This window comes from Lepidochelys kempii, chromosome 5 (assembly GCF_965140265.1).
Source record: "Lepidochelys kempii isolate rLepKem1 chromosome 5, rLepKem1.hap2, whole genome shotgun sequence".
NCBI classification, from domain to species: Eukaryota; Metazoa; Chordata; order Testudines; family Cheloniidae; genus Lepidochelys; species Lepidochelys kempii.
Window position 1 is genome coordinate 129,210,696 of NC_133260.1, and position 26,950 is coordinate 129,237,645.

The following is a 26,950-nucleotide window of genomic DNA, read 5'->3' on the forward strand; positions in this document are numbered from 1 at the left end:
CCTCTAATGCATAAGTAGACTTCTCACTTAAGTCCATGAGTTCACAAACATATAGGAGTACATGGCTCAAATTCATTTAACATCATTGGTGACTAGAGATAGTTGGCTGAAGGGGGAAAAGAATGGTTAAAGGAATATAAAAAGCAGCCTACAGATTCACCCTTTGGCCAAAACACATCAGTGTTCCAAGTAAATTTATCCCATTACATGAATTAAGACTCCAGTCCAAAGGTGCTCAAGTTAAAGATGGAAAAATAATATTTTTCAAGACAATAAAAAACATATTCCCAATACATTGTTTTAATTGGAATCATCAGGTTTTGATTTAATCTGAACAGAAATACATTAGATGCTTTGATTTTTAACTGATCTGTAATTATTACAAATACGAAAACATCAATTGCATAGCAGCATTAAAATCAAACAGAACCAAACCTGCTTTTATCAGATTTCACACCGAACAGCAATATGCAACATAATACACAACTCCACTGTAAGCCATTCACCTTACACCAGGTACAAAAAACCCCAAACAAAAATCCATAACAAACTGATATTCCTGAAGACACAACCCTTCAGAATAGGTTGCATAATACCAACTGCTACATTTTGGTACTAAAATGCACTATACTAAAAGGAGAAGTGCTTTCAAGGCAATTTGAACTGGACTAACTTTTTAAAGCGGTTTCAATAAGATTTATTCTCCTTATTTGCTATAGTGTGTAAGAGTAAACATGATTCCTCACATAGTTTTAAATAGAGCAGAAGTATCAGGTACAGACATTACACAAGGCAAGCTAATGACTCTATCCAAGAGAAATATGGAGCCTGCAGATTTCTTCAGGGGAAAGGTGTACCTGTGGCACATGGCCCAAAGTAACAACTTAGTTCCACACATAGAAGAGGGTGGGGGAACTAATAGAAAGGAGTTCCCTTCCACCTAGGCACTGTAACTCCTCCTGCTGGGTCAGTTCCCTTTGTTCTCTCCTAGAGCTGTGCAGCCTATGGGAGTTATCATATTACCTCCCTGGGCAGCCTCTAGATAGGGAAAGGGTCAACTCCCTCACATACTGAGGAATTAGGTTAAGAACAGCAGCCATGTGCTCCCAGTATCCCCTAAATCATGTTTCCAGCTGCAGACTGTTGTCAGGGAGTTTCCCCTGGGGGCTAATAGGATAATGGAGAGAAGTGCAGAAACTTCTTTTTTCTCTGGCTGGCAGCTTTGTTTCAGAGCTGAAGACAAAGCTACTTCAGGTCCCACAGCTCTTAACATTCTTCCCAGGAGGAGGTGAATATGGCTGGTTCACACCCTGAAATAACTATTCACATGAATCCTGTCATGTTAAGAAATTTTTTTTTAGAAACAATAACATATGATTGACTTAATGAATTTGTGTTTGTGTTAGGGTAGTCTGGAAATATTGTGTATGGGCCACACATTCCCCTCCAGCCTGCACATGCTCAGCAGAGCAACCCAAAAGATGACAACTTTTGAAGTGCAGCCACAGGATTGGTGACTTTGCGGAAGGGCCAAGGGAGGTTAGCATTCTACATGGGTAGAACAAAGGTTTTTTGAGGATTCCCCCACCTGGATGCCGAGAGGGAGTCTCCTTCACAATTTCCAGCCCCCTCCCTCCGCCTTCAATAGCAGCACAATCAGCTTCCAACCATTCTGCTGGTGGTTGCCATGTTACTAACTTTCAAATGTATGTCACAGCAACTGGTTAATGCTGCTTATCTTCTGATGTGCTTGTAGTACATTATCACTGCAGTAATGCTTCAAGCAGTACTTTTCCCTCATGGGTAGTCTGTTAAGGAGGGAGATCATGCTGTTCTTTGGCTCCTCCACTCACCCAAGTAATAGAATTACTTACATTTCTAAAAAAAGGGACATGAAATCCTTTAGCTAAACATTAAAGATGCCCCAGTTATGGCCAACGTAGACTTTCGTATAGACCAGTCATCTACTATGTTAGAACAACACAAGTTAGAATTAGAAATAATGTTACAATTTCACATGCGCTGCATGGAAATCTATGAGAGTGTTTCAGCAGGAGACAAACATGTTTCCTCTTCATCTAACACTACATTCTTCCGTCTGGAGAGAGACAACACTGACTTCATAATTGCCAAAGAAATCCTGACAAGGATACGCAAGGCAAGGAAAGCAAATGGAACTACAATCTGCATGATGTGAAAAATCGCTGTGCTGAACTTACTTAACAAGCAGGTTAGAAAGAAGGCTCCAAGGCTGACACAAGGGTAGAGAGCAAGCTTAGCAAACATAAAAGCATGTTCCTTGCCGCCATACCTAGCCAAAGGATGCAAGGTTTCCCTTTCATGGAACAGAGCTGTAATCCATATAGCAAACTGAAAGATACTGGCAAAGAAAGTGATTACACAGCTGACCTGAATAGCTTCGATTTCATTGTGAGACTTCTCTGCAAATTCACTGGTCAGCTGGTAACCGAGAGGAAGCCCTCCAATGAAAGCCAATGAAAATGTGTTGAGCAGACCCATAAATCGAGTTGTTTTTGTTATGTAAAGAAAGAGCGAGTGGTGGACAAACCAGAGAAGACCAGTTGTTACAAAAGAGGCAAAGTAGGCAAGGAAGTTTGGTCCATATTCACTTAAAGCTTCAATGAGGCGGTCATGGAATCTGTCTTTAACTTCTTTGGAATCAGGGACATTGTCCTCACTGTTGAGAAAAAAGTTATTTTAGTTGGCATATTAGTGGTATAATGGAACAGTCTGAGAGCAGTAAGCATGTAGTTCCACTGTGGAGAGTAATTATGAATAACATCATAGGCTTCCAGGTTTATTGTGTTTCAGTGATCCCCCAGTTTGCAAGTTAAAAAGCAATTCTTATAACTGACTGCTCTGCAAATTCATCCTAGGATCTGAAAGCTTCCTGGATCGTGTAATATCAATGACAAAGTTCTCCAGCTGAGCTTCATTATCATTTCTCAAAAAGAAAAGGAGTACTTGTGGCACCTTAGAGACTAACCAATTTATTTGAGCATGAGCTTTCGTGAGCTACAGCTCACTTCATCGGATGCATACCGTGGATACTGCAGCAGACTTTATATACACACAGAAATCATGAAACAATACCTCCTCCCACCCCACTGTCCTGCTGGTAATAGCTTATCTAAAGTGATCATCAAGTTGGGCCATTTCCAGCACAAATCCAGGTTTTCTCACTCCCCACCCCCATACACACACAAACTCACTCTTCTGCTGGCAATAGCTCATCCAAACTGACCACTCTCCAAGTTTAAATCCAAGTTTAACCAGAAAGTCTGGGGGGGGGGGGGTTAGGAAAAAACAAGGGGAAATAGGCTACCTTGCGTAATGACTTAGCCACTCCCAGTCTCTATTTAAGCCTAAATTAATAGTATCCAATTTGCAAATGAATTCCAATTCAGCAATTTCTCGCTGGAGTCTGGATTTGAAGTTTTTTTGTTTTAAGATAGCGACCTTCATGTCTGTGATTGCGTGACACGGCTGTTACTCTGAAAATTATAATTTCTGTTGATGATATAAGAACCAGAACAGAATTCAGCTTCCTAACCCTTTGCCTGACAGAGCCAGCATCTGACTTTCTAAATATGTGGCTAGATCGTCTTTTCCAAACTTCTGAGAATGGAGTATGTGAAGCCTGGTATAATTGCATTAAAGAGGGGTAGGGTTTACTGATTCACACATGGAGAGGCGAGAAGAGTTCTTTGTTAATAGTTTGGTTGTATGATTTGTTTACATTAGGGTAACTAGGATAAGAGGATTGGTGCAATTGTTTGTATACATCAAAATAAAATAAGTCCATTCTCTTTCAACACCTGACAACGTATGTACCCACATACAGCCCCATGAGGACTTGGAAGCCCCTGGTTCAATTCCCTGCTTCGCCACAGACAACCTGCATGACTGTGGGCAAATCATTAGCCTCAGTTCCTATCTGTACAATGAGGATAACAGCCCTGTGCTACTTCACGGGGGGCCGAGAGGATAAATATATTCAAGACTGTAAAGCCTTTGAGATGTACTGATGAAAAACGCTATGTAAGAGGCAGGTATTATTATTACCATTACATTTATATCAGACAACTCAGGGTGTGTCAGTCAGCACAAAGCCTTACCATATATCCAAAATGAGCAGGGTTGCAACAATAGCATACACGCCATCACTGAACGCCTCCACTCGTTCCTTACTCAAAGGTTCATTGAGATAAAAAGTGAAGGCCTCTAAGCGATGACGTTCCTCCTCCTCTTCTGGACCTGCCAACCATAATTCAGGAGTTTAGTTTGTATTCTGTGTAAATCAAAACATTCAACAACAAGCTTTACACTAGAACTTCAACAGTCTAGTCTGATGCCCCTGCTCTCTCAAATCTCAAACTTGTGGAAGTAACAAGGCACTGCTCAATCTGACAATTCAATCACGCTGCTTTCCACTGCAGCCATTCCTTTCCTGTGGCTTATGTTGCCTGTTTCAATAAGAAGGCCTTCACGGCACGGGACTCATCTCAGAAGCATCTCACACACTGTAGGTACGAGGTGAACAATGACTCAATGTTAGTGTTTTAGTTCAATATTTTGATAAGTCACAAGACAGAAACCCTGTTACAGCTCAGGAATCTCTAATGGATCTTGGGGCTCCAGTCTGAGTGGAGGACTTCCATCAGTCATTTTTTATTAGCCCTTTCTCTGTCTTTAGAAGATAGAGCTCTAGTGCTACTCCAAATTAGATGGTCCCAGGTGCACTAAATACAGAAGAGCTACTGTCAAGGTTCCTTCCCCACTCTGAACTCTAGGGTACAGATGAGGGGACCTGCATGAAAAGCCCCCTAAGCTTATTCTTACCAGCTTAGGTTAAAACTTCCCCAAGGTACAAACTATTTTACCTTTTGTCCCTGGACTTTATTGCTGCCACCACCAAGCGTCTAACAAATATAACCGGGAAAGAGCCCACTTGGAAACATCTTTCCCCCCAAATTCCCCCAAGCCCTACACCCCCTTTCCTGGGGAAGGCTTGATAAAAATCCTCACCAATCTGCATAGGTGAACACAGACCCAAACCCTTGGATCTTAAGAACAATGAAAAAGCAATCAGGTTCTTAAAAGAAGAATTTTAATAGAAGAAAAAGTAAAAGAATCACCTCTGTAAAATCAGGATGGTAAATACCTTACAGGGTAATCAGATTCAAAACCTAGAGAATCCCTCTAGGCAAAACCTTAAGTTACAAAAAGACACAAAAACAGGAATATACATTCTATTCAGCACAACTTATTTTATCAGCCATTTAAATAAAACAGAATCTAACACATATCTAACTAGATTGCTTATTAACCCTTTACAGGAGTTCTGACCTGCATTCCTGCTCTGGTCCCGGCAAAAGCAACACACAGACAGAGAGAACCCTTTGTTTCCCCCCGCCCTCCAGCTTTGAAAGTATCTCATCTCCTCATTGGTCATTTTGGTCAGGTGCCAGCGAGGTTATCTTTAGCTTCTTAACCCTTTACAGGTGAAAGGGTTTTTCCTCTGGCCAGGAGGGTTCGCTTTCCCTTTATATTTATGACACGCCCCCCAAATCACAGATAGGGTGAAACGCTGGCTGTGATTTCTTCATGGAGCTCTAGGAAAAAAAAGAGTTAATAAGACACATGCACATCTAAATATACTACCAAGTAGAAAGACTAACAATATTTTGCACATCTCAAGGACGATTTTAACCAGTTGATTCTGGGAAACTTTCATGGGAGAGTGCATCAGCCACTTTGTTAGAAGCTCCTGAGATGTGTTGGATGTCGAAATCAAAATCTTGGAGAGCTAAACTCCACCGAAGAAGTTTTTTGTTATTTCCTGTGGCGGCATGAAGCCACTGTAGCGCAGCATGGTCGGTTTGCAGGTGGAAACGCCATCCCCAAATGTATGGACGTAGCTTTTCCAGAGCGTAGACAATGGCGTAACATTCTTTTTCACGGACTGACCAGTTGCTTTCCCTCTCAGACAGCTTCTTGCTGAGAAACACTACAGGGTGGAATTCTTGATCCGGTCCTTCCTGCATTAAAACTTCTCCCACACCACGCTTGGACGCAACTGTGGTTACTAGGAACGGTTTGTCAAAGTCTGGGGCCCTTAGCACAGGGTCAGACAAGAGTGTCGCTTTAAGCTGGTTAAAGGCCTTCTGACACTCTTCGGTCCACTGAACGGCATTTGGCTGTTTCTTTTTGGTTAGGTCTGTCAGTGGGGCGGCGATTTGGCTGTATTGCGGTACAAATTGCCTGTAATATCCGGCCAAGCCTAAGAAGGATTGGACCTGTTTCTTTGACTTTGGGACAGGCCACTTTTGGATAGCATCCACTTTGGCCTGTAGGGGGCTGATAGTTCCTTGACCCACCTGGTGTCCAAGATAAGTCACTCTGTTTAGGCCTATTTGACACTTCTTAGCCTTAACAATTAGTCCTGCCTCCCTTATGTGCTTGAAGACTTTTTGTAGATGTTCCAGGTGTTCTGCCTAGGAATCCAAAAATATGGCCACATCATCAAGGTAGGCAACTGCATATTCTCCTAATCCCGCTAGGAGACCATCTACAAGTCTTTGGAAGGTAGCGGGTGCATTCTGCAGCCCGAAAGGGAGTACATTAAATTCATACAGCCCAACATGTGTGGTGAAGGCTGACCTTTCCTTTGCGGATTCAACTAGTGGTACCTGCCAGTACCCCTTGGTTAAGTCCAAGGTAGAGATGAACTGGGCCCATCCCAGTTTCTCTAATAGTTCATCTGTGCGTGGCATTGGATAGTTGTCTGGGGGAGTTACAGCATTTAGCTTACGGTAGTCCATGCAAAAACATATCTCCCCATCTGGTTTGGGGACTAGAACCACTGGAGATGCCCATGCACTGCCAGAGGGGCGGATTACCCCCATGTGTAGCATATCCTGGATCTCCCGTTCTATAGCAGTTTTAGCTTGAGGAGACACCCAGTAAAGTTCAATGGAGTGGTATGCCTGTTATGTCAAGGTTCCTTCCCCACTCTGAACTCTAGGGTACAGATGAGGGGACCTGCACGAAAAGCCCCCTAAGCTTATTCTTACCAGCTTAGGTTAAAACTTCCCCAAGGTACAAACTATTTTACCTTTTGTCCCTGGACTTTATTGCTGCCACCACCAAGCCTCTAACAAATATAACCAGGAAAGAGCCCACTTGGAAACGTCTTTCCCCCCAAAATCCCCTCAAGCCCTACACCTCCTTTCCTGAGGAAGGCTTGATAAAAATCCTCACCAATTTGCATAGGTGAACACAGACCCAAACCCTTGGATCTTAAGAACAATGAAAAAAGCAATCAGGTTCTTAAAAGAAGAATTTTAATAGAAGAAAAAGTAAAATCACCTCTGTAAAATCAGGATGGTAAATACCTTACAGGGTAATCAGATTCAAAACCTAGAGAATCCCTCTAGGCAAAACCTTAAGTTACAAAAAGACACAAAAACAGGAATATACATTTCATTCAGCACAACTTATTTTATCAGCCATTTAAACAAAACAGAATCTAACGCATATCTAACTACATTGCTTATTAACCCTTTACAGGGGTTCTGACCTGCATTCCTGCTCTGGTCCCGGCAAAAGCAACACACAGACAGAGAGAAACCTTTGTTTCCTCCCCCCTCCAGCTTTGAAACTGTCTTGTCTCCTCATTGGTCATTTTGGTCAGGTGCCAGCGAGGTTATCTTTAGCTTCTTAACCCTTTACAGGTGAAAGGGTTTTTCCTCTTGCCAGGAGGGATTTAAAGGTAGTTAGCCTTCACTTTATATTTTTGACAGCTACCTATATCAAAAAAACACTTCCAGATTCAGAGAAGTAATCAGGCATTTCCAGGAATCAAAGGAAAACTCATATTTGAAAGCTAAATGAGTCAAACACCAGCATCTCATCTCTTTATAGTCCCTCTCAAGACCAAGCATCTGCTTCTACTGCTGTGATATGTCAAAGCATCATACTGCACACAACAAAAGTTACCATAATGCCATAAAGAAAAAGTGCATACAATGTCTTCTTTTTCCTTAGTCTTTATAGTTGTTTTATTATGTCATTTATTATTTTATTACACTTTATAAGTGTTTTATTATGTCATTTTGATATGAGAAAGAAAGAGGGTAACCATATAAATTGAGGGATATAGCTAGTGAAAAATTTGCAATAAAGCTGGATTTTCAAAGTGGCCTAAACTAATTAGGTGCCCAAATCTCACTGAGAATCAATGGGAGTTAAATGTCTTTAAAATCCCAGCCTAAATCTTGCAGGAAAGCTACCCTGGTCCCCACCTCCCTGGAGCAGCAAGATCTTTTGGCATGACTGGGGAGGGGGGATTGGGGAAGGGTACGGCTGCTAATGGCTTCAAACCAAAAAAGCAAGAGCCTGTGTCTGCAGCTCTACAAACAATCACCCCATGTGCTCCCAACCTACAGGCACCCACTTAGGCAACACCTCCCATATGTGCACGTCCTTGCTTGAGTCTATCCTCAACCATGGTACCCCTCACCTGAGGCCTGTTCCTGTATCAATCCCCATGACATAGCTGCTTCTAAGGAGCCACTCCAATGAGCTCTTCATTCACAGTCCCATGGGACACCCATAACATACACTCACTCCCCTGCAAAGGACTTCACCCACTTCCTGTGGTTCATTCCTTTCCATTGCACAATCGACCTCCCTTTCTCCTAGCCCCAGCTCAGCAAACAGCCTCTTCTGGAAAGGCCTGGGGCATGTCGACACACAGCAGGCATACTGCAGTGTCTATAACTGGTATAGGGAAAGCACTACAGTGTGGCTGCAGTTATATTAGTATAAAGGAGCTTATACCAGTATAACTATTTCTGCACAGCAGAAGGAATAAGCTATCCCCAGCATAAGGCACTTTCATACAGGTATAACTACGTCCACACTAAAGGTTTAGCTCTTGGAATAAAAAATAAATGAATGGACAAAATAAAAAATCTCACATCCTGAGATTGTGAGCCCAGTACAAAATCTGTCTGCAAGCCAGGCCTCACTGCAAAGGCTTTTCGGTGCCTTGTGGTGAGGAGCATGCACCAGCAGCCCTGCCTGTGCTCTTCCTTTGCCCGCGTGGGAGAATATCACTCTGCTGCTCAGAAAGGCTGAGTGCTTACTGAGCTGGGGCCAAGCTCTTCATCCACCCAGCCCCTTGGCTCTCCCAAGCCAGCAGCCACCCATATGGGGAGGATGGAGTCCCATGTGCTCAGTGGAGGCCTTCAATTCTGTCCTACACAGTTTGTCTGCAGCAGCTGGGGAAGCTGCCTTCTTCCCTGCAAATCCAGTCTTTGGTCAGGAGAAGGGGTGCTTGGGCTTTGCAAGAAGTAAGCTCCCAGCTCTTCCCACAAGACTGGACTCTGTGCTCAGCAGCCAGCTCTGGGAGGGGAACAGGGACCTTAGAGCCTTAGACGAGCGCACCCCAACCAAGGATGGGGTGGGGGAACTGAAAGGACAACTGAGGGGTGTATTAAGAGTAAGGGTAAGCAAATCTCATGCTTCAAGGCATTAAAGGATTGCCGCCACCGAGAGAAAAATATCTGCCCTCGCCCCACTCACAGTGCATTATGGAAAACCTTTCACTTCCTCTGAAGCATTAGGTGTTGGCAACCGGCAGAGGCAAAACCACAGCCTTTGTGAAACAACGATCTCGCTCTGTATGACAATCCTGTGTTCCAGTATGCTGTCCCCCAGTCTCTTCACCTTGGCTTAACTCCACACCCAGCCTTCTTACCCTCTTCGTCCCTGCCCTGTCCCCCTCCACCATTCTTCCCTTCCCTCTTAGCTGATCCCTTCCTAACGAAATTCTCTCTCTCTCACACACATACAAAGTAGTGGAATAGCATGCCATTAGCTGCTATCACATTGCTCACTCTGCTGTGTGTTATACCCCTTCCCTCACCTGTGTCTGTCTGGTCTATAACTATTACAGACTGTTTGGGGAAGTGACCATGTACTACCACAATAGGGCCCCATTCTTGGATGCTCCTTATGCACAACCATAATAAACATGTTTCAGAGTAGCAGCCGTGTTAGTCTGTATTCGCAAAACGAAAAGGAGGCACCTTAGAGACTAACAAATTTATTTGAGCATAAGCTTTCATGAGCTACAGCTCACTAAGAAGAATACAATACTTGTCTATTGCCAATGTTTCTTCTCTCCAAGTAGTTGACACTGCCCTCTGGAATACTTTGCTTGTATCTGTTCTATATACAACAGATTCTGTGATACTTTTTAAATATGAATTTGGGGAGGGGGAAGATACTACTACTGGGGCCAGAGCCAGTGATCAGACAGAGATCTCACTTCTGATATTAGTCAGTTACTATGCTCCTTTCCAAAGGGGTTGGAGGAGAAGCTTGATGTGTGTGTTTTCTTCAGGTATAGCTCAAATTAGGTATAGCCAGGAAAAAGGTTCCCAGAAAGAGATAGAATGGAAGGACAGAACTAAAAGTTTATTGGTGTGTCCCTAACAGAAACAGTGGAACTAGAATTACTAACAAGCTTGTTGTGGATTCTACTGCACCTTAGATCTTTTAAAACAGCTTCATTCAAATTTTGACAAGAAAGGGGACTGTGAAATACATCATATTTTAATATATCAACTTAACAATATAGTAGAGTATCTAAAATTAAATGCACTCCTTATGGATACTGTTACTTACCACCAGTCTTATTTTTACACCAAATAATTAACCGAGTGATGTGTGGAAGAAAGATAACAAGCCCAAGCAGAACATAAGACTATAGAAAAAAATGAAAAGTTTTAGTTTTCAGTTATTACAAGATAAATACAAATATTTTGTTTTAAGTTAAAAATTAATTATTCTTTTTATCCTTGATTTAACATGCAACTCGTGAATTTGCAACATTGAAATACCCTGGCTGTAGTAGAAAATATACATTTTATGACAGTGATTGAACTGAACAATCACTACATTAACACATTTATCCAACAAATACATGAACACTACAATGTCAGTAGCTCACATGCAGTTTCTCAAGACTAATCTTCATCTTGAATATTATGAGCACACTCTAATATTTGCCTCCTCCACTATTAAGATTTACAAACTATGACCTACCTGTGCATATATTTTACCTGCTTTAATCTTTCAACAACTCTCATTTTCTTTTCTTAGCTAATAAACCTTTACTTAGTTTACTAGAGAATTGGCTACCAGTGTTGTCTTTGGTGTAAGATCCAAAGTACCAACTGATCTGCAGTAAGTGACTGATCCTTTGGGACTGGGAGCAACCTGATGTGGTGTGATTTTTGATTTGAGCGACCTTTTATCACAAAGTTCAGTTTGTCTGGGTGGTAAGACAGACTGGAGAGTCTAGCAGCGGCAATCAATTATTTTTGGTCAAGGTCCAAATTTTTTGGTCAAGGTATAGTCAAGGTCCAGACTCCAGAGAAAATCATTCAAAAATAATAACAATAATGATAATAATAAGTACATAAAAATATTTTGCAGTCCATTCAAAAGCATCTGGCGGTCTGGATTTGGCCCCCAGTCCACCTGTTGACTACTCCCTGGTCTAAGGGCACTGTCTGTGACTCCATGGCAAGATTAGTATAGTTATCCAATTCGCTGTAGCTCACAAAAGCTTATGCTCAAATAAATTGGTTAGTCTCTAAGGTGCCACAAGCCCTCCTTTTCTTTTTGCGGATACAGACTAACATGGCTACTACTCTGAAACCTATAGTTATCTAGTTCACATTTGTCACTGTCTTGGTGAAATCTAATTCTAGAACACACCACCACTTTGGGCTGTGTCTCCTGTTTTTTTGCCCTGAGGTAGGCACTCACAGATGTGAGTCATTCCAGACAGCATGACAACTAGCACAAGCACTACTTCAGTCCTCTAGATAGTGCCTAAAAGAGCACAGGATGTGGGTTAGCCCCTTGCAAAGGAGTACATTGGTGAATGACTCATTCTGCATTGTGTATAGTGGAAATTGGGGGGGGGGGGGAAGGTTGGGGGGTGTGTGTCAGAGAAAGGGAAAACAGGTTGTGCTTATTTTAAATTAAGTTGTCAAGTTTTTGCATACTTTGGCTTTGTAATTCAAGACGAGTCACCTCAACCCTGTGAATATATCAAAAGGTTGATGCAGTTTGTGGAATAGTCTCAAGTAAAAGTCAAACGAAAGAAGTACAAAATGCCTGAAGGGGCATCAAGCAGAAGCAGGGTATCTCAGGAGCAGCTCCATAAAGAGACTTTGTTTAGAGGACTCTGTCTGTGGATGCTGAGAGCTGGAGGGAGCTGAGCTGGTCACTGGTTTCCATTTAATGAAGATGGAATAGGAGTTGGCTGTGAGTGCCTGGGACTCAGCCAGAGGAGTTTGTTTTGGGATGGCAAGTCTGATCATTAGCTGCTGACTGATCTACTGATTCTAGCTGTTCTTGTGCTGTGTCAATGACAGGAACTACATTTGTCAGGCTTTTTAGCCTGTTTCTTATGTAATTTGATGTTTATTTTACCTACCCTCACACATTAATTTTGTTCCATCTGTTTATTATCAGCAACCTGCTGCCTTAAAGTTACTGTTAGCCTGAAAGATCTTCCTCTGAAGAGGCATTACAAGAGTGTGTCCAGACCTGAGAAGCTAAAACAAATAGACAAGGATAGCAGCAGAGCATTTTTCTGATGTCCATGACACATCATCATACTGCTTCCTGTGATCTAAAAGCCTTCACGGGATGACAGTGTTTCAGATTAAGCCACGTGACGGCAGGTAATCGAGAAACAAATCAGTGTTCTGGAAATTCTGTGGTACAGAAATTGACATGGGAAAGACTTTAGATCACTGAGTCTATGGGTTCCCAACCTGAGGAGTTTCAGGCAAACCTAGGGAGTTGCGACCTAGATGGGAGTCGCAACCTAGATGGGAGTCATGACTCAACTGTCTTTTCAGCTGTAATGATACGGGAGGGGATGAGAACCACTACCTAATCCACTTGTCAGCTGGCGTCAGAGCGTCCCCTGTGTTACAATATCTAGCATTTTGTGCAGACGCGCTTTAGATCTGCTCAGTGGTGGGGCTTAAACTGCTGAATTATACAAGGTTAAGGTTGGGTATGATAATCAGTGTGACACTTTATTAGGCAGAATACTGAATGTGACTGATGAAGTTTGTCAGGTCACACTTTCAACCAGTACAACGTGTTTTTTAGAATGATTGTTGTTTAAAGAGCTTACCATTGGGATAAAGAAAAAGGAGAAGACGGCGGCTAAAAAGCAGAGGACTGGTCCTCTTAGAATGATCTGTAAGATATGATGTTTGTAGAAGGCCTGGTTTTCAGACATCTGTATCTGGTGATTCAGCAAGTAGGGATGATAGAAGCCATAGGCTACTATCACTGCCTGCAGAGAGGAGAAAATTATTGATTTACAGTGGATATTTACACAAGTCAAAACTGTAATTCTAAATTGGGACCCAAACAATAGAAAACCTCGAATACAACAAGCCCCAGAGCATGCTAACTGCTGCTCTCTGCTCTCCTGAGAAGGGCTGATCTGACAGGAATGGAGAGGGGAATCTCACAGGCTCCGGCACTGCGTAACACTAAGGGTACATCTGCACTGCTGCCGGGACCAAGCCTCCCAGCCCAGCTAGACAGACTTGCTCTAGCTCTGCTGAAGCCAGTGCACTAGCAGCAGGGACGCTGTGGCATGGGCTGCGGCTCAGGATAGCCACCTGAGCTGAGACCCAGGGAGTCAGGAGGACTTGGACTTGGGTGGTTAGCCTGAGCTGCTGCCTGTGCCCCAATGTCCACACTGTTATTTCTGGTGTGCTAACTTGAACAGAGCTAGTGGGAGTCTGTCTACCTGGACTGAGAGGCTCACTGCCAGCTGCAGTGAAGACATCTCCACCATGCACGTTAGGGTGCACTAATGGAGGATGTGTACATCACCACCGCTGCACACATGAGCAAGACCCTGGGCCTTATTATTCTGAAGTGCAAGGAGACCCACCACAGCAACTAGCAGGCAGTTAGGCATTCCCCCAGAGGAAAACACATGCTGCAGGTCAGGGGAAAGTGGGACCTATAGAGGAAAGGGATTTGTGAAGGTCTGAAGAGGTCGGTCAAAGGGTAAATACTTGAACTTCAGATATGTATCTAAACCAGTCTCTGAACTTTTCCACTGACAGTGCCTAGGACTGATTGTGCCTAGGACTCCACTGTGCTAGGCGCTGTACAAACTCAAAACAAAAGCATGGTCTCTGCCCCCCAACTTTCAATCTAATGAATCTCTTTCCATCTTTAACCTGTTCACCAAATCATTTAAACACACACACACATGAACGTTTCACTGCCCACTCCCGCTGGCCCAAGGTCACCCCACTTTGGTAAGAAAGTGACGAGATCTTTCAGACAGTATTTCTGGGGGGATAAATAAAAATTTACAATTTTATCAGGAGAGAATAATTTAAATTATTTCTACTAATTGAAATTTGTTTGCTTGTGCAAATGGCAAAATTTCACCCAACAATGGATTTCATAGAAATCAGGGTTGGAAGGGACCTCAGGAGATCATCTAGTCCAACCCCGTGCTCAAAGCAGGACCAATCCCCAATTTTTGCCCCAGATCCCTAAATGGCGCCCTCAAGGACTGAACTCACAACCCTGGGTTTAGCAGGCCAATGCTCAAACCACTGAGCTATCCCTCCCCCCACCCCCACAAAAAAATAAAAATAAAATAAAATTTCTTAACTGGAAGGAACCATTGAGTTGGTCATTTGAAAGGTCATTGAGTCCACTCCCCTGCCTTCACAGCAGGACCAAGTACTGTCCCTTATTTTGCCCCAGATCACTAAATTGCTAATGCTCAAACCACTGAGCTACCCCTTCTGCAAGTACTGAAGAAAGCATCTGGTTTGGCAAACAAACCAACAGTGAAAATGAATAGGCTGGCCAAGCTGTGCCAACTGCTTTCCATGCTCTTCATGCCAACGGAGTCTGGAAATGTGTGAAGTCAGGAATCCATTTTTCTTCTTCTGATAACTACTGCAGGACCAGGTGCTTAGAAATGCTTTCAGGACCAGAAACCATTTTAACTGGTTCCTAGCCATGGCAGGCCATGAGCTATTGCACTTACTAAATCAGGGAGAGGGCTAGTGGTTTGAGAGGGACTGTGAGTCAGAAGGCTGGGTTTTTTTCAGCCTCTGCCAGACTCGTTGTTATACCTAGTTATAACACATAGTTATGCAGAGATTTTGTATTCTCTCCCCACCACCACACCCCATCTGACATTTTTGTTCTGTGTTTGCACTGCGCCTAGCACAATGGGGTCCTGCTCCATGAGTGAGGCTCCTTGAGCAAAATAAGTTCAGAGGCTGGTATAGATGTTAAAAATGCCTGACAATCTAGCAGCACAGAACTCAGTCTCAGGTCCGGCTGAAAGGGAGCCATTGCAGAGGTAAGAGATACTGGACTACATTCAGCCAGCTAGATGATAGGATGTGTAAATTACATCTCCCTGTGCCTACAAGTCACCTAACTCTCTGGGGGAAACTCATTCCGAGGGAGGATGGAACTGCCAGCTTCTCCCACTTGGTGTTTTTGCCTGGCGAGGACTGATTTGATTTCCACTAGTAAGTCGCTAGGAGGGAATTCACTAATCAGTGCATCTTCTAGCCACACCCACTCAGTGGCAAGGGCTGCTTACTTTTCAGACAGTGCTGGCTCTGACACCACCAGTGACAAGGAGGTAACAGTTGCCTTGCATCACTGCAGTCTCACCTCACTGGGCTTTGACTTACCAGGGTCCTGAGTAGCAGAAGCAGATGTAAACTTTGGGTTGAATTTAGCAGACTAAGATTTGTGTGACTAAGGAGAGACTTCACAGAGTAAACATTACAAAAAGTTTGCAAAGATTTTAGTAACTGGGGCATAGGTGCTGGGGGTTCTGCTGCACCCCCTGGCCTGAAGTGGTTTCCATCATAGTGGTTTGCGTTTTGGTTCAATGGCTCTCAGCACCGCTGAACTGGGGTTTCATTTTCCCTTCAGAAAGCAAGTCCTCTCCTCAAAAACCTCAAGGCTGCTAATGTTTTGTACATCATTTAAAATCTGAAGTTCAAAACTTTCAGCCAATATAAAGCACTTAGTTCAAGGTGTAGCAGTTCAACAGAGCGGCAAGTAAAATCATACTGGAGTTCAAATGGAAAGATATAGTACAGTAATAGTGACGATTGTGAAGTCCACTCTTGAAACCTACCTGGGCTAGAATGTATGTATTTTATTAGAGAATTGGAGTTCCCATACTTCCAAGTATGTAGAGAGCTTATTTCTAGCTCTGGTGATTCATAAAATATTGTGATTTAAATCTGTCACTTGTCTCTCACAAGCATTGCCTCAATACAGTCCAGTATAATCCTGGACTTAATACATGAAGTCATGGTCCTGTGACCAGTGCAATTTTCAATCCCGTCGATAAAGGTAACTGTTTCATTAAGATCTGCTGTTCCCTTATACTTAATGGTTAAAAATAAGGTGGAGCCCTTGTACCTGTACTAAAAAGCTCGCAGAACAAAATATTGAGCAGCCATTCAGAACTCCAGTAAGGGGGAAAAATCATCATCATCATACAGTCCATCAACTGCTACTTTTCGAGTTCCTTTTTAGAACAAATTTATCATGATTCAATGGGTTTTGAACTTCCTGATTTGGTTGCATCTGTGTCTTTATTGGCATTTCAAATGCTTTAATTTTTTCATACTGCAAGATAACTAGCTTGACTTGGGATAGTGAAAACAGTCACCACATGATTTGGCACTTGTCTGAGTTACCTATCTTTCACTATCACAAAAACCATACACTAATAATAGCAATATCACAAAATTTTATATGAAGCTTTCCTAATGTTCTAGATCTATATTAATAAATCTAATTGTACTTCAATCTAATAAAATCTAGTCTCTAATAATGAATGAAAAAAGTAAATGAGTGACACCCGTACCTGGATAAGGCCGATGACAATAGCACAAGTACTAAACATGAAAATACCAAAAGGTACACCTGGAAAGGAGGCCATTAAGGAAAACTACAAGAAAAATGTAAACAGGTTAAATAATTTCTTAAGATGTAATAAAGGAAAGCAGCAGAGATGAGGAATTTACTAGTTCTACTTTCATTTAACCTTAAAACTTGAACAATCCAAACAAGACAAATTCCTCCTTGGCATAACTCCACTGACTGTAGGCTACAAGTATGCCCAACTCATGCAATACATGGCTTCCACGGTCATTGGGGTGTTCATAGATTTGGTGTTGCAGGAGTTGTTAAACGGTAGGGAGAGGCCCAAAGCAACTGACTAACCCTGAACTCCTTCGTACCAGCTTTGGTCCCCAATCCTGCAATTGACTCTGTATGACCAGATCCCTGCACCCGCACCGTACTCACTGCAGGACTGGGGACTCAGTGGCTATGGTCCTCACCATGACTGCTATGTCAGCTGCTTTCAGCTGAGCCTGCTGTACATACAATGTTACCAATAGTACATTAGAAGGGTGGGGAGATTGCTAAGTCCAGCTCCCCAAAGTTAGGAAATGCCAGAAATAAGTCTGCCTGTGCAACCTGAATTCAGTCCTCTTGCGCGTATCCATTATAACACAGTCTTTAGTTACATGACCCAATACTTTTTGCCACAGAATCTTGGCCTTGTTCAGCGCACAAGATGAATGGTGCTCAGTGAATGGGGAGTTATTCAATATTTCAGTTCCACATACGGCACAGGGCTGGATGCCACCATGGCAATGCTGATGGTCTGTCATGAGCATAATGCCTGGCATCCCAAGTTGCCCAACTCTATGGTGTTGAGCAGAGGGGGGGGGATATGTGATGGGGCAAGGCCAGATGGCTATAGAAAAGTAGTGGGAGATAGACATATTAGCTCCAGGTTAAACAAATCCCTGGTACAAAGGATAAGTGAAATGGCAACTGTTCCAGGTCAATTAAGATACCTGGGGCCAATCAAGAACTTTCCAGAAGGCAGGGAGAATGCTAGGTTGATTGGGATACCTGAAGCCAATCAGGGGCTGGCTGAAACTAGTTAAAAGCCTCCCAGTTAGTCAGGTGGGGGTGCACTTCAGGAGCTGTGGGAGGAAGTTGTGCTGTTGGAGAGACTGAGTAGTACACATCATATCAGGCACAAGGAAGGAGGCCCTGAGGTAAGGGTGAAGTGGAGCTTGAGGAAGTGAGGGCTGCTGTGGGGGAAGTAGCCCAGGGAATTGTACATGTCATGTTTCTAAAAGGTCAGCTACAATAGCTGATACTATTAGGGTCCCTGGGCTGGAGCCTAGAGTAGAGGGTGGGCCCAGGCTCCCCCCCCATGTTTGCCCCCTGATTAATCACTGAGACTGGGAGACAACAGAGACTGTGCAAGGAAGGATAACTTCTCCTCACCTCCCTTGCTGGCTTATGATGAAAATGGCTCAGTAGACTGTGACCCTTGTCTCTAGAGAGAGAAGGGTTACGTGGAGGATCACAGTGAGCCTCTGAGGCTAGCGAAATCCGCCAGGAAACACGGGACCCACGGAGGCAAGGACAGAGCTTTGTCACTATATATATATATATATATATATATATATATATATATATAAAAATAATATGTTTGTGTGTGTATGTATACATACACACACACACAAACATATTATATATACAAACACACACACATACACAACTCATTACAGTATACACAAAGAGCCCCCCAAAAGCCCAATTTTGGACATCTGCATTAAATGAAAAAATTCTTAAAAAGAACACCCCAAAATGAAATTAATAAACGCACATCAAGAAGCCCTAATCATGTTTTAATGTGTTAAGTTTTTAGGATTATCAGAAAAATAATACATATGCACTGCAGTGGGGTTCAGGAGTCATAATAATGCTCTCTAGAGTTTCTGAATGCTTTGATTAGGTATTTTTTAGAGTTAAAGCAGCCATATTAAACATGAATGAAAATGTAAAGCTTACTTACCGTGTATGGCAAGAAAGTTATGAGCATCATACATGCCTAGAAGGGAAAAAAAGCATGTTTGAAATACAAGCTCGACTAACAGAGCAGTAGCTGTGTTAGATAAGGTTGACTAAGTCCTGGGAGTCCAACGCTGTTAGGGATTACACCAACAAATAAATAATTTTAATTGCTAATGCAGGCATTGCCTTAAGAAAAAGCATTTGTTCCTGAAGTTGCTACCTGAACCCTGCAGGGAATGGATTACTATGGAGCAGACTTAAGTGTTTTCTTAGGCCAAGTCTACATTATAAACTTACACTGGTATAACTATGTTGCTCAGGGGTGTGAAAAATCCACAACCCTGAACAACGCAGTTATACTGACCTCACCCATGATGTAGACAGCACTGTGTTGACAGAAGGGCTTCTCCCATTAACAGAGCTACCACCTCTTGCAGAGGTGGATTAACTACACCAACGAGCGAAGCTCTCCCATCAGCATAGTAGTGTTTTCACTGAAGTGCATTAAGCGTAGACCTGCCCTAAGTCAGAGTATTCAACAGAGCTGACTGTTTGGCCTTGACACTTCAACTCCAGGCTTATTTTAGCAGTATTAGAATGTCTTTCATCACTACTCTAGTTTTATACAGATATATATTTTGTCTTTATAGCAGATCTATATTTAGTTTATGATCTTATTTCACTTCCTAGGCCTTCTAAAGTAGTAATGCAGAAATTTGATATTTCCCCCCGTGTTTCAAACATCTCTAATTTGAGCTGGTTGAAAGTACACATCTATCTGATCCCCAATGTTTTACATATTAAAAAAAAAAAACAAGCTAAAAAAAGAGAACATTAACCACATAAAGATGTATTGTCTTAAAAGCTATGTTAGAAGAGGATTAAATGTCTTTACCAATTCCTCAATAATTCATTGATTGTAATGTTATCTTAGCCCTTGTCTACTCTGGCAAGTTTCTAAGCAATAAAGCAGCTTTCTGCATTGTAACTCCTGAGGTGTACACACTGCCAAGCCACTTAGTGCGCAGAGACTGCGCAGTTGCAACGCTGTAAAAAACCCACCCTGACGAGAGGCTTAGAGCTTTCTGCACTGGAGCTACAGTGCTATGGTGCCAATGTAGACACCCTGGTCGATTACAGTGCCCTGATTGGCCTCCGGGAGGTGTCCCACAATGCCTGTTCTTGCTTCTCTGGTCATCAGTTTGAACTCTACTGCCCTGCCCTCAGGTGACGAACCGTGAGCTCCACCCCTTAAATTCCTTGGGAATTTTGAAAGTCCCCTTCCTGTTTGCTCGGTGATGCGTGCAGTGGTCTCAGCGTATCTTTCCAGGTGACCATGCCTGCTCCACGCACCAGGCGATCCCCCGCTTGGAGCAATGCTGAGCTGGTGGACCTGATCAGCATTTGGGGAGAGGAGGCAGTGCAGTCATAGCTGTGCTCCAGCCGTAGGAATTATAATACCTACAGACAGATTTCACGATGCACGACAGAAAGGTGCCATGACCAGGACACACTGCAGTGCAGTGTCAAAGTGAAGGAGCTGCGGAACGCCTACCACAAAGCGCAGGAGGCAAACCGCCGCCCTGGTGCTGCGCCTGCGAGCTGCCAGCTCTACAAAGAGCTGGACGCGATACTCAGTGGCAACCCCACCTCCACTGCGAAGGCCACTGTGGATATTTCGGTGGCTCGCATGCCAATCGAGAGTGGACCGAGCCAGGAGGAGGAAATCTTGGATGAGGATGTGGAGGGGGCGGGGGACCCTGAGGCAGGGGACGACTCAGAGGTCAGAGATGCATGCTGTCAGAAGCTCTTCTCTACCCCGGAGGAGGCTAGCCAGTCACAGCTGTTGGAGCTTGGCGAAGCATAAACAGGAGAGGAGGCCCCTGGTAAGTGCCTTTGATTTTGGGAATCACTGAAGCGAGTTGCTGGGGGCAGGAGGGTTGCAGAAAATAGGGTTGTGTCTATATGATGCGCGTACCACCACATGTGTAGTCTGAGCGGCAGATAGGGTGGTGTTTGACTCCCTCACTTCACAGGAATCTGCCTCAGAGATCTCCACAAAACTCTCATGGAGATACTGGGCAGTCTGCTGCTGCAGGTTCTTTGGCAGAGCTGCTTTATTTCTTGCCCCATTAAGGGTAAGTTTCCCATGCCACTCTGCCATCATGGAGGGGCAGGGAGGGACCAATGCTGCACACAGGCGAGCTGCAAAAGGGCCAGGGCGGAAGCCACAGTCTTGGAGAAGACCCTCCCTTGATTCCCTGCTCACTCTCAGCTGCGAGATATCTTCCATAATGAACACAGCCTGTGGAAAATGTGGGGACAGTAATGCTACAGTGCTGGCTCCCACAAAGAGCCACATGCTCAGTGTACACTCATTTCCCCTGCCCCTGTGGTTACTCACCATTTTAGGGGTCTTGTGGCTCATGTGTGCTTGCCTAAAGTCAGCCAGTTAGTGATAGGTATGTGAATAGTGGCTGTGTTTTAAATCACTGAACCAGTGGTCTGTGTGTTGCAAACAATACTGCTTCTGTAAAATGTTGCATTTTGGCTCCACAGATATGACCTTGGGATCCCAGCCTCCCTCTTTGTTATCGCCGGCTGAACAGCTGCGCAAAATTAGAAAGCAGCCACAAAGAACCAAAGAGGACTTTCTGCATGATGTCATAATGCACTCTGCGGCCGAAAACCAAGAATTGAAGGAGTGGCGAGACAGTGAGAAGAGGGACCGAAAGGAGAACGCGGCACACCAGAATGAAGCCACGGAGCAGCTCTTAAAACATTATGGAACGCCAAGCGGACATGTTCCAGGCGCTACTAGCATTGCAAACCTAGCAGCTCCGCATCCGCCCTCCCCTGCAGCCGCTGTCGCAAAACTCTTTGCCATGCGTCCCCCAGACACCGCCAACACACTCTTATCAACCTCCTGGCTCCAGGCTGTACCCACTGCATTCCACTCTTCCCCTGTTACAGTCCAGCACTGCGGACTCTCAGTGCCCACTGCATTGAACATCCAGCCCTCTGCAGTTTAGTCCTGCTGAAGTACAGTACCTGCTGCACTGTACTCCAAAGGAGAAGGATAGATATGATACCTGGACATACACAAATCTTTAACAGTCCCAGGACCCCATCTACTCTGGGGACCCTCCCTTCCCCCATCCTCCTCAGTGCTGATGTGGTTTTTTTTGTTTGCTCTCACCTTCGGCTGTTGTTTTTTAATAAAATAATTGTTTTGGTTTGAAAGCGATCTTTATTATATTAATTGAAAGCAAACAGAGCCCTGCAAAGCAACAGACAATTTTCTTAAACCTTCATAGTGCATCATCTGCACCATCACAATCGCCTCCTAGCATTACAAGCACTGCACTCCTGAGCATAGCAAAAAATATTAGTGGCTTTCAGTTTCAAATTGCTGCCTCAAGGCATCCCTAACCCTTATGGCCCTGTGCTGCGCCCCTCTAATAGCCCTGGTCTCTGGCTGTTCAAATTCAGCCTCCAGGCGCTGAGCGTCAGCAGTCCAGACCTGCATTAAGCTTTCACCCTTCCCTTCACAAATATTATGGAGTGTACAGCACATGGCTAAAAGCATAGGAATATTGTCATCGGCCAGGTCCAGCCTCCCATATAGGCAGCGCCAGCAGGCCTTTAAATAGCCAAAAGCACACTCAGCAGTCATTCTGCACTTGCTCAGCGTATTGTTGAACCACTCCTTGCTGCTGTCAAAGTGCCCTGTGTATGGCTTCATAAGCCACGACATTAAGGTGTAGGCAGGGTCTCCTAGGATCACAACGGACATTTCTACTTCCCCTACAGTGATCTTCAGGTCTGGGAAGGAAGTCCCTGCTTGCAGCTAGCTTCCTGAACAGGCCGGTGTTCCAAAAGATGTGTGCGTCATGCACCTTTCCAGACCAGCCTGCGTTAATGTCCGTGAAATGCCCACGGTGATCCACAAGTGCCTGGAGAACCATTGAGAAATACCCCTTGCAATTAATGTACTCAGTGGCTAGGTGGTCTGGTGCCAGAATTGGAATATGCATGCCATCTATCGCCCCTACGCAGTTTGGGAAGCTCATTGTGCAAAGCCATCCACAATGTCATGCATGTTGCCCAGAGTTATGGTCTTTCGGAGCAGGATGCGATTAATGGCCCTGCACACTTCCGTCAACACGAGTCCAATGGTCGACTTTCCCACTCCGAACTGGTTAGCGACTGATCGGTAGCAGTGTGGAGTAGCCAGCTTCCACAGTGCAATCGCCACATGCTTCTCCAATGGCAGGGCAGCTCTCATTCTTGTGTCCTTGCGCTGCAGGGCGCGGGTGAGCTCATCACACAGTCCCATGAATGGGGCTTTCCTCATCCGAAAGTTCTGCAGCCACTGCTCATCATCCCAGATGTGCATGACAATGTGATCCTACCACTCAGTGCTTGTTTCCTGAGCCCAAAAGTGGCGTTCCACTGTGGTCAGCACCTCCGTGAATGCCACAAGCAATTTCAACAAGGAGTCCAGTGGCACCTTAAAGACTAACAGATACATTTGAGCCTAAGCTTTTGTGGGTAAAAAGCTCACTTCTTCAGATGCAATTTTGTGTCATAGCTACTACATGTGGCAAGATCAATGTCAAACTGCTCACGAAAGCTCATGCTCAAATAAATTGGTTAGTCTCTAAGGTGCCACAAGTACTCCTTTTCTTTTTGCTCTTGACTTTGTAGTTTAAGGAATAACTTCACTGCCACTCGTGACGTGTTAGTGAGAGTGAGCAGCATATTGGTCAACAGTGCGGGATCCATTCCTGCAGACCGAAGAGGCAGAGCACAAATTGTTGAAAGATGGCACCAAATGTGGATGGAAGCACAGGGATTGGTGGGATGTGAAGCAATGCATCATGGGGCACTGGGACAGGACCCAGGATGCCCCGCAACTCCCTCTGCCTTCCCACAAGTCTTAGCGGCAGAAGAGAAAGAGATGCTCTGTGGGATGCCCAGAGTGCACCGCTCCGAATACCGCTGCAAGTGTGAACACACTACTGCACAGGCAGCTAACAGTGTGAACATACAACAGCAGTTTCCCTTCAGCGCTCTCTGAGCGGCACTGTAACTGCCAACACTGTAACTCTGCCAGTGTAAACATACCATAATGGTATTTAAAGTCAGTTTGTTGTAAGCAGAATCATTTTAAAATGTCAAATTTTGTGACATGCAGACTGTCAACCGAAGGGGTTTAAAACAACAGAATAAAGCAGTGGTCTCCAATCTTTTTGTGCACAAGATCACTTTTTGAATTTAAGATCAACCCAGGATCTACTCCACCCCTTTCCTGAGGCTCCGCCCACTCCATTCCCCCTTCCCTCCATCGCTCGCTCTCCCCTACCCTTGCTCACTTTCACTGGGCTGGGGTGGGGGTGCAGGCTCTGGGCTGGGGCCAAGTGGTTCGGAGTGTGGGACGGGGTCCCGGGGCAGAGGGTTGGGCTGCAGGAGTGAGGGGTGCAAGCTCTGGGAGGAAGTTTGGGTGCAGGGGTCGTATGGTCACACTGCACTTAATCTCATAGAATCCCCTGGACATTTCATGAGTTTTATTTTTTATTAGTGTCATTTGTGGTTTATAGATCCAAAATCCTTCAAGGATTGTCACAAATCAGTGTAACATTCTCAACTATGGGTTGTGCATTGGCTGAGCCTGGTGCAGGGGCTGGGGTGCAGAAGTGAGGGGTGCAGGCTTTGGGAGGCAGTTTGGTGCAGGAGTGGGCTCCGGGCTGGTGCAGGGGGTTGGGGTGCAGGAGGGGGTGAGGGGGGCAGGCTCCGGCTGGGAGGTGCTTACCACAGGCAGCTCCTGGTCGGCAGTGCAGCAGGGCTCAGGCAGGCTGTCTGCCTGCCCTGGCCCCACATTGCTCCCGGAAGCAGCTGGCTGCTGGCACGTCTCTGCGGCCCCTGGGGGTAGGGGGAGACCGGGTCTCTGTGCGCTGCCTGTGCCCACTAGCGCTGCCTCCACAGCTCCCATTGGCCAGGAACTGCAGGGATGATGCTGGGGGTGGTGGCAACGCGTGGAGCCACCTCACCCCCCTGCCAGGGGCTGCAGAGACGTGCCAGCAGCCAGCCGCTTCCAGGAATGGCGTGGGGCTAAGGCAGGCAGGTAGGCAGGGAAATTAAGCTGTATGATTCTGCCTGTTTTCCTATTTGGCCAATTTAAATTACTCAGATTAAAATATAATATATATTTAATATATATATAATATAATATACTTTGCTGACAGTATCTGGATACAAATATAACAAAAAGTGTAGCTCTACCGGCTTTTATACATTTCAACCTTACATTTGCTGGTTCAACTATGATTGACAGAGACTCACCAAATTTAGAAGGGCAAGAACATCATCTATAAGTTCTATCACCTGAAACAGTCTGCAAAAACAAGACAAAAAGCCATGAACCAACCTACTTAGTAAAAACAAGCATTGATAACATTATATCATAAACACATTTCCAGTGTTCAGCAATTTATATAATAAGCAGCCCTGGCAGCTAGCAATAAATATCTGTCTGATTGAAAAAACAAGCATCTGATTATCTGAAACATAAAAACATTTGTTTGTTAAGAAAATAAAAATGCTAGATAAGGAAATCCAAATTAATTGCTGAAGAGATGGTTACTAGTGAATCATCTCTTTCTAATTTTTCAAGGGCACTTGGGGTCAGAAAAGAGACTATGTAAAATGGGCATTTTCTTACTTTACAGATGTTTCTTATGTCATTCTGAATCAAATTTGTTCACTGAAATACATTTTCACTATGGCTACAGAGCCAATCCAGATGTGAAAAAGTGAGCTGAACTTTATTGACTCTCACATCAGCAGAATTATTCACCGAGGCCATGATCGTGCAAACATGTGAGTAACCCCGATGAAGTCAATGGATCTACTCATGTGCTTCAGTGGCCCTAAAACTCTGAGTGCAGGGTCATAGTCTGTACTAATTGAAACTTGTGAAATTCCACTGCAGATGACAATGTTGCTCAAATGTGAAAACAGGCAAATTTTCCCCAATAGAAACTTTGTTTACTGGTTATGCATGAACCAGAACGAAGCCAGACCGATGTATACATTCCAAAATAAATTTGCAGATGTGGCAGTTAGAATAAATGGTTTAAATTTGCAGATATAGCATGGTTCATCTGGAAATCTTTGAGATTTCTGAATAGCATCTGAGTCATTTTTCAAAGTAGACCCAGATTATGAGGTTTTGTTAAATTCATCAATCTCAGAATGTGCATGAAAAACAGTTTAGATTATTCCCCCTCTACATTCGGCTTTGGGGAGGGCGGAATTAGTCTGGTTCTCGCTGAATTTTACTTAGATTAAAAAAAGCAAGGTAAATTGGTTAAATATTTTTAATTTTTTTTATGTCTGTAGGGTTAATTTTATTGTATTCCTCTATTAATCTATAAAGTACACTGATCACTGAACCTCTAAACCTAGGTCCTCCCACAAACTGTTCCTTAACTTATTAAGAACATAAGAATGGCTATATTGGGTCAGACCAAGGGTCCATCTAGCCCAATATCCCGTCTTCTGACAGTGGCCAGTGCCAGGTGCTTCAGAGGGAATTAACAGAACAGGTAATCAGCAAGTGATCCAACCCCTGTCATCCAATCCCAGCTTCTGGCAAAGAGAGGCTAGGGACACTCAGAACATCGGGTTGCATCCCTGACCATCCTGGTGAACAGCCATTGATGGACCTATCCACCATTAAATTATCTAGTTCTTTTTTGGACCCTGTTACAATTTTGGCCTTCACAACATCACCCAACAATGCGTTCCACAGGTTGACTGCACTGTGTGAGGAAAGTATTTCCTTTTTGTTTTAAACCTGCTGTCTATTAATTTCATAGGGCGAGCCCTGGTTCTTGTGGTATGTGAA

At 44.1% G+C, this 26,950-nt stretch overlaps 1 protein-coding gene across 4 annotated transcripts in view; it reads right to left on the reverse strand.

The window, feature by feature from the left end:
• Positions 1 to 277: 277 nt before the first annotated feature.
• TMEM175 (transmembrane protein 175) overlaps positions 278 to 26,950 on the reverse strand; it is a 50,296-nt gene continuing 23,623 nt past the window's right edge. For 2 of the 4 annotated variants that reach the window (XM_073345823.1, XM_073345826.1), the window contains 7 exons: positions 25,384 to 25,435; positions 19,040 to 19,075; positions 17,021 to 17,104; positions 13,259 to 13,423; positions 10,720 to 10,798; positions 4,140 to 4,278; positions 278 to 2,698 (listed from right to left, as the gene is read on the reverse strand). In XM_073345823.1, coding sequence (XP_073201924.1) covers positions 2,035 to 2,698; positions 4,140 to 4,278; positions 10,720 to 10,798; positions 13,259 to 13,423; positions 17,021 to 17,104; positions 19,040 to 19,075; positions 25,384 to 25,435 — 1,219 coding nt within the window. In that variant the 3' untranslated portion in view covers positions 278 to 2,034. The remainder of the gene's footprint in view (positions 2,699 to 4,139; positions 4,279 to 10,719; positions 10,799 to 13,258; positions 13,424 to 17,020; positions 17,105 to 19,039; positions 19,076 to 25,383; positions 25,436 to 26,950) is intronic. The other 2 variants (XM_073345824.1, XM_073345825.1) reach the window with 2 other exon arrangements.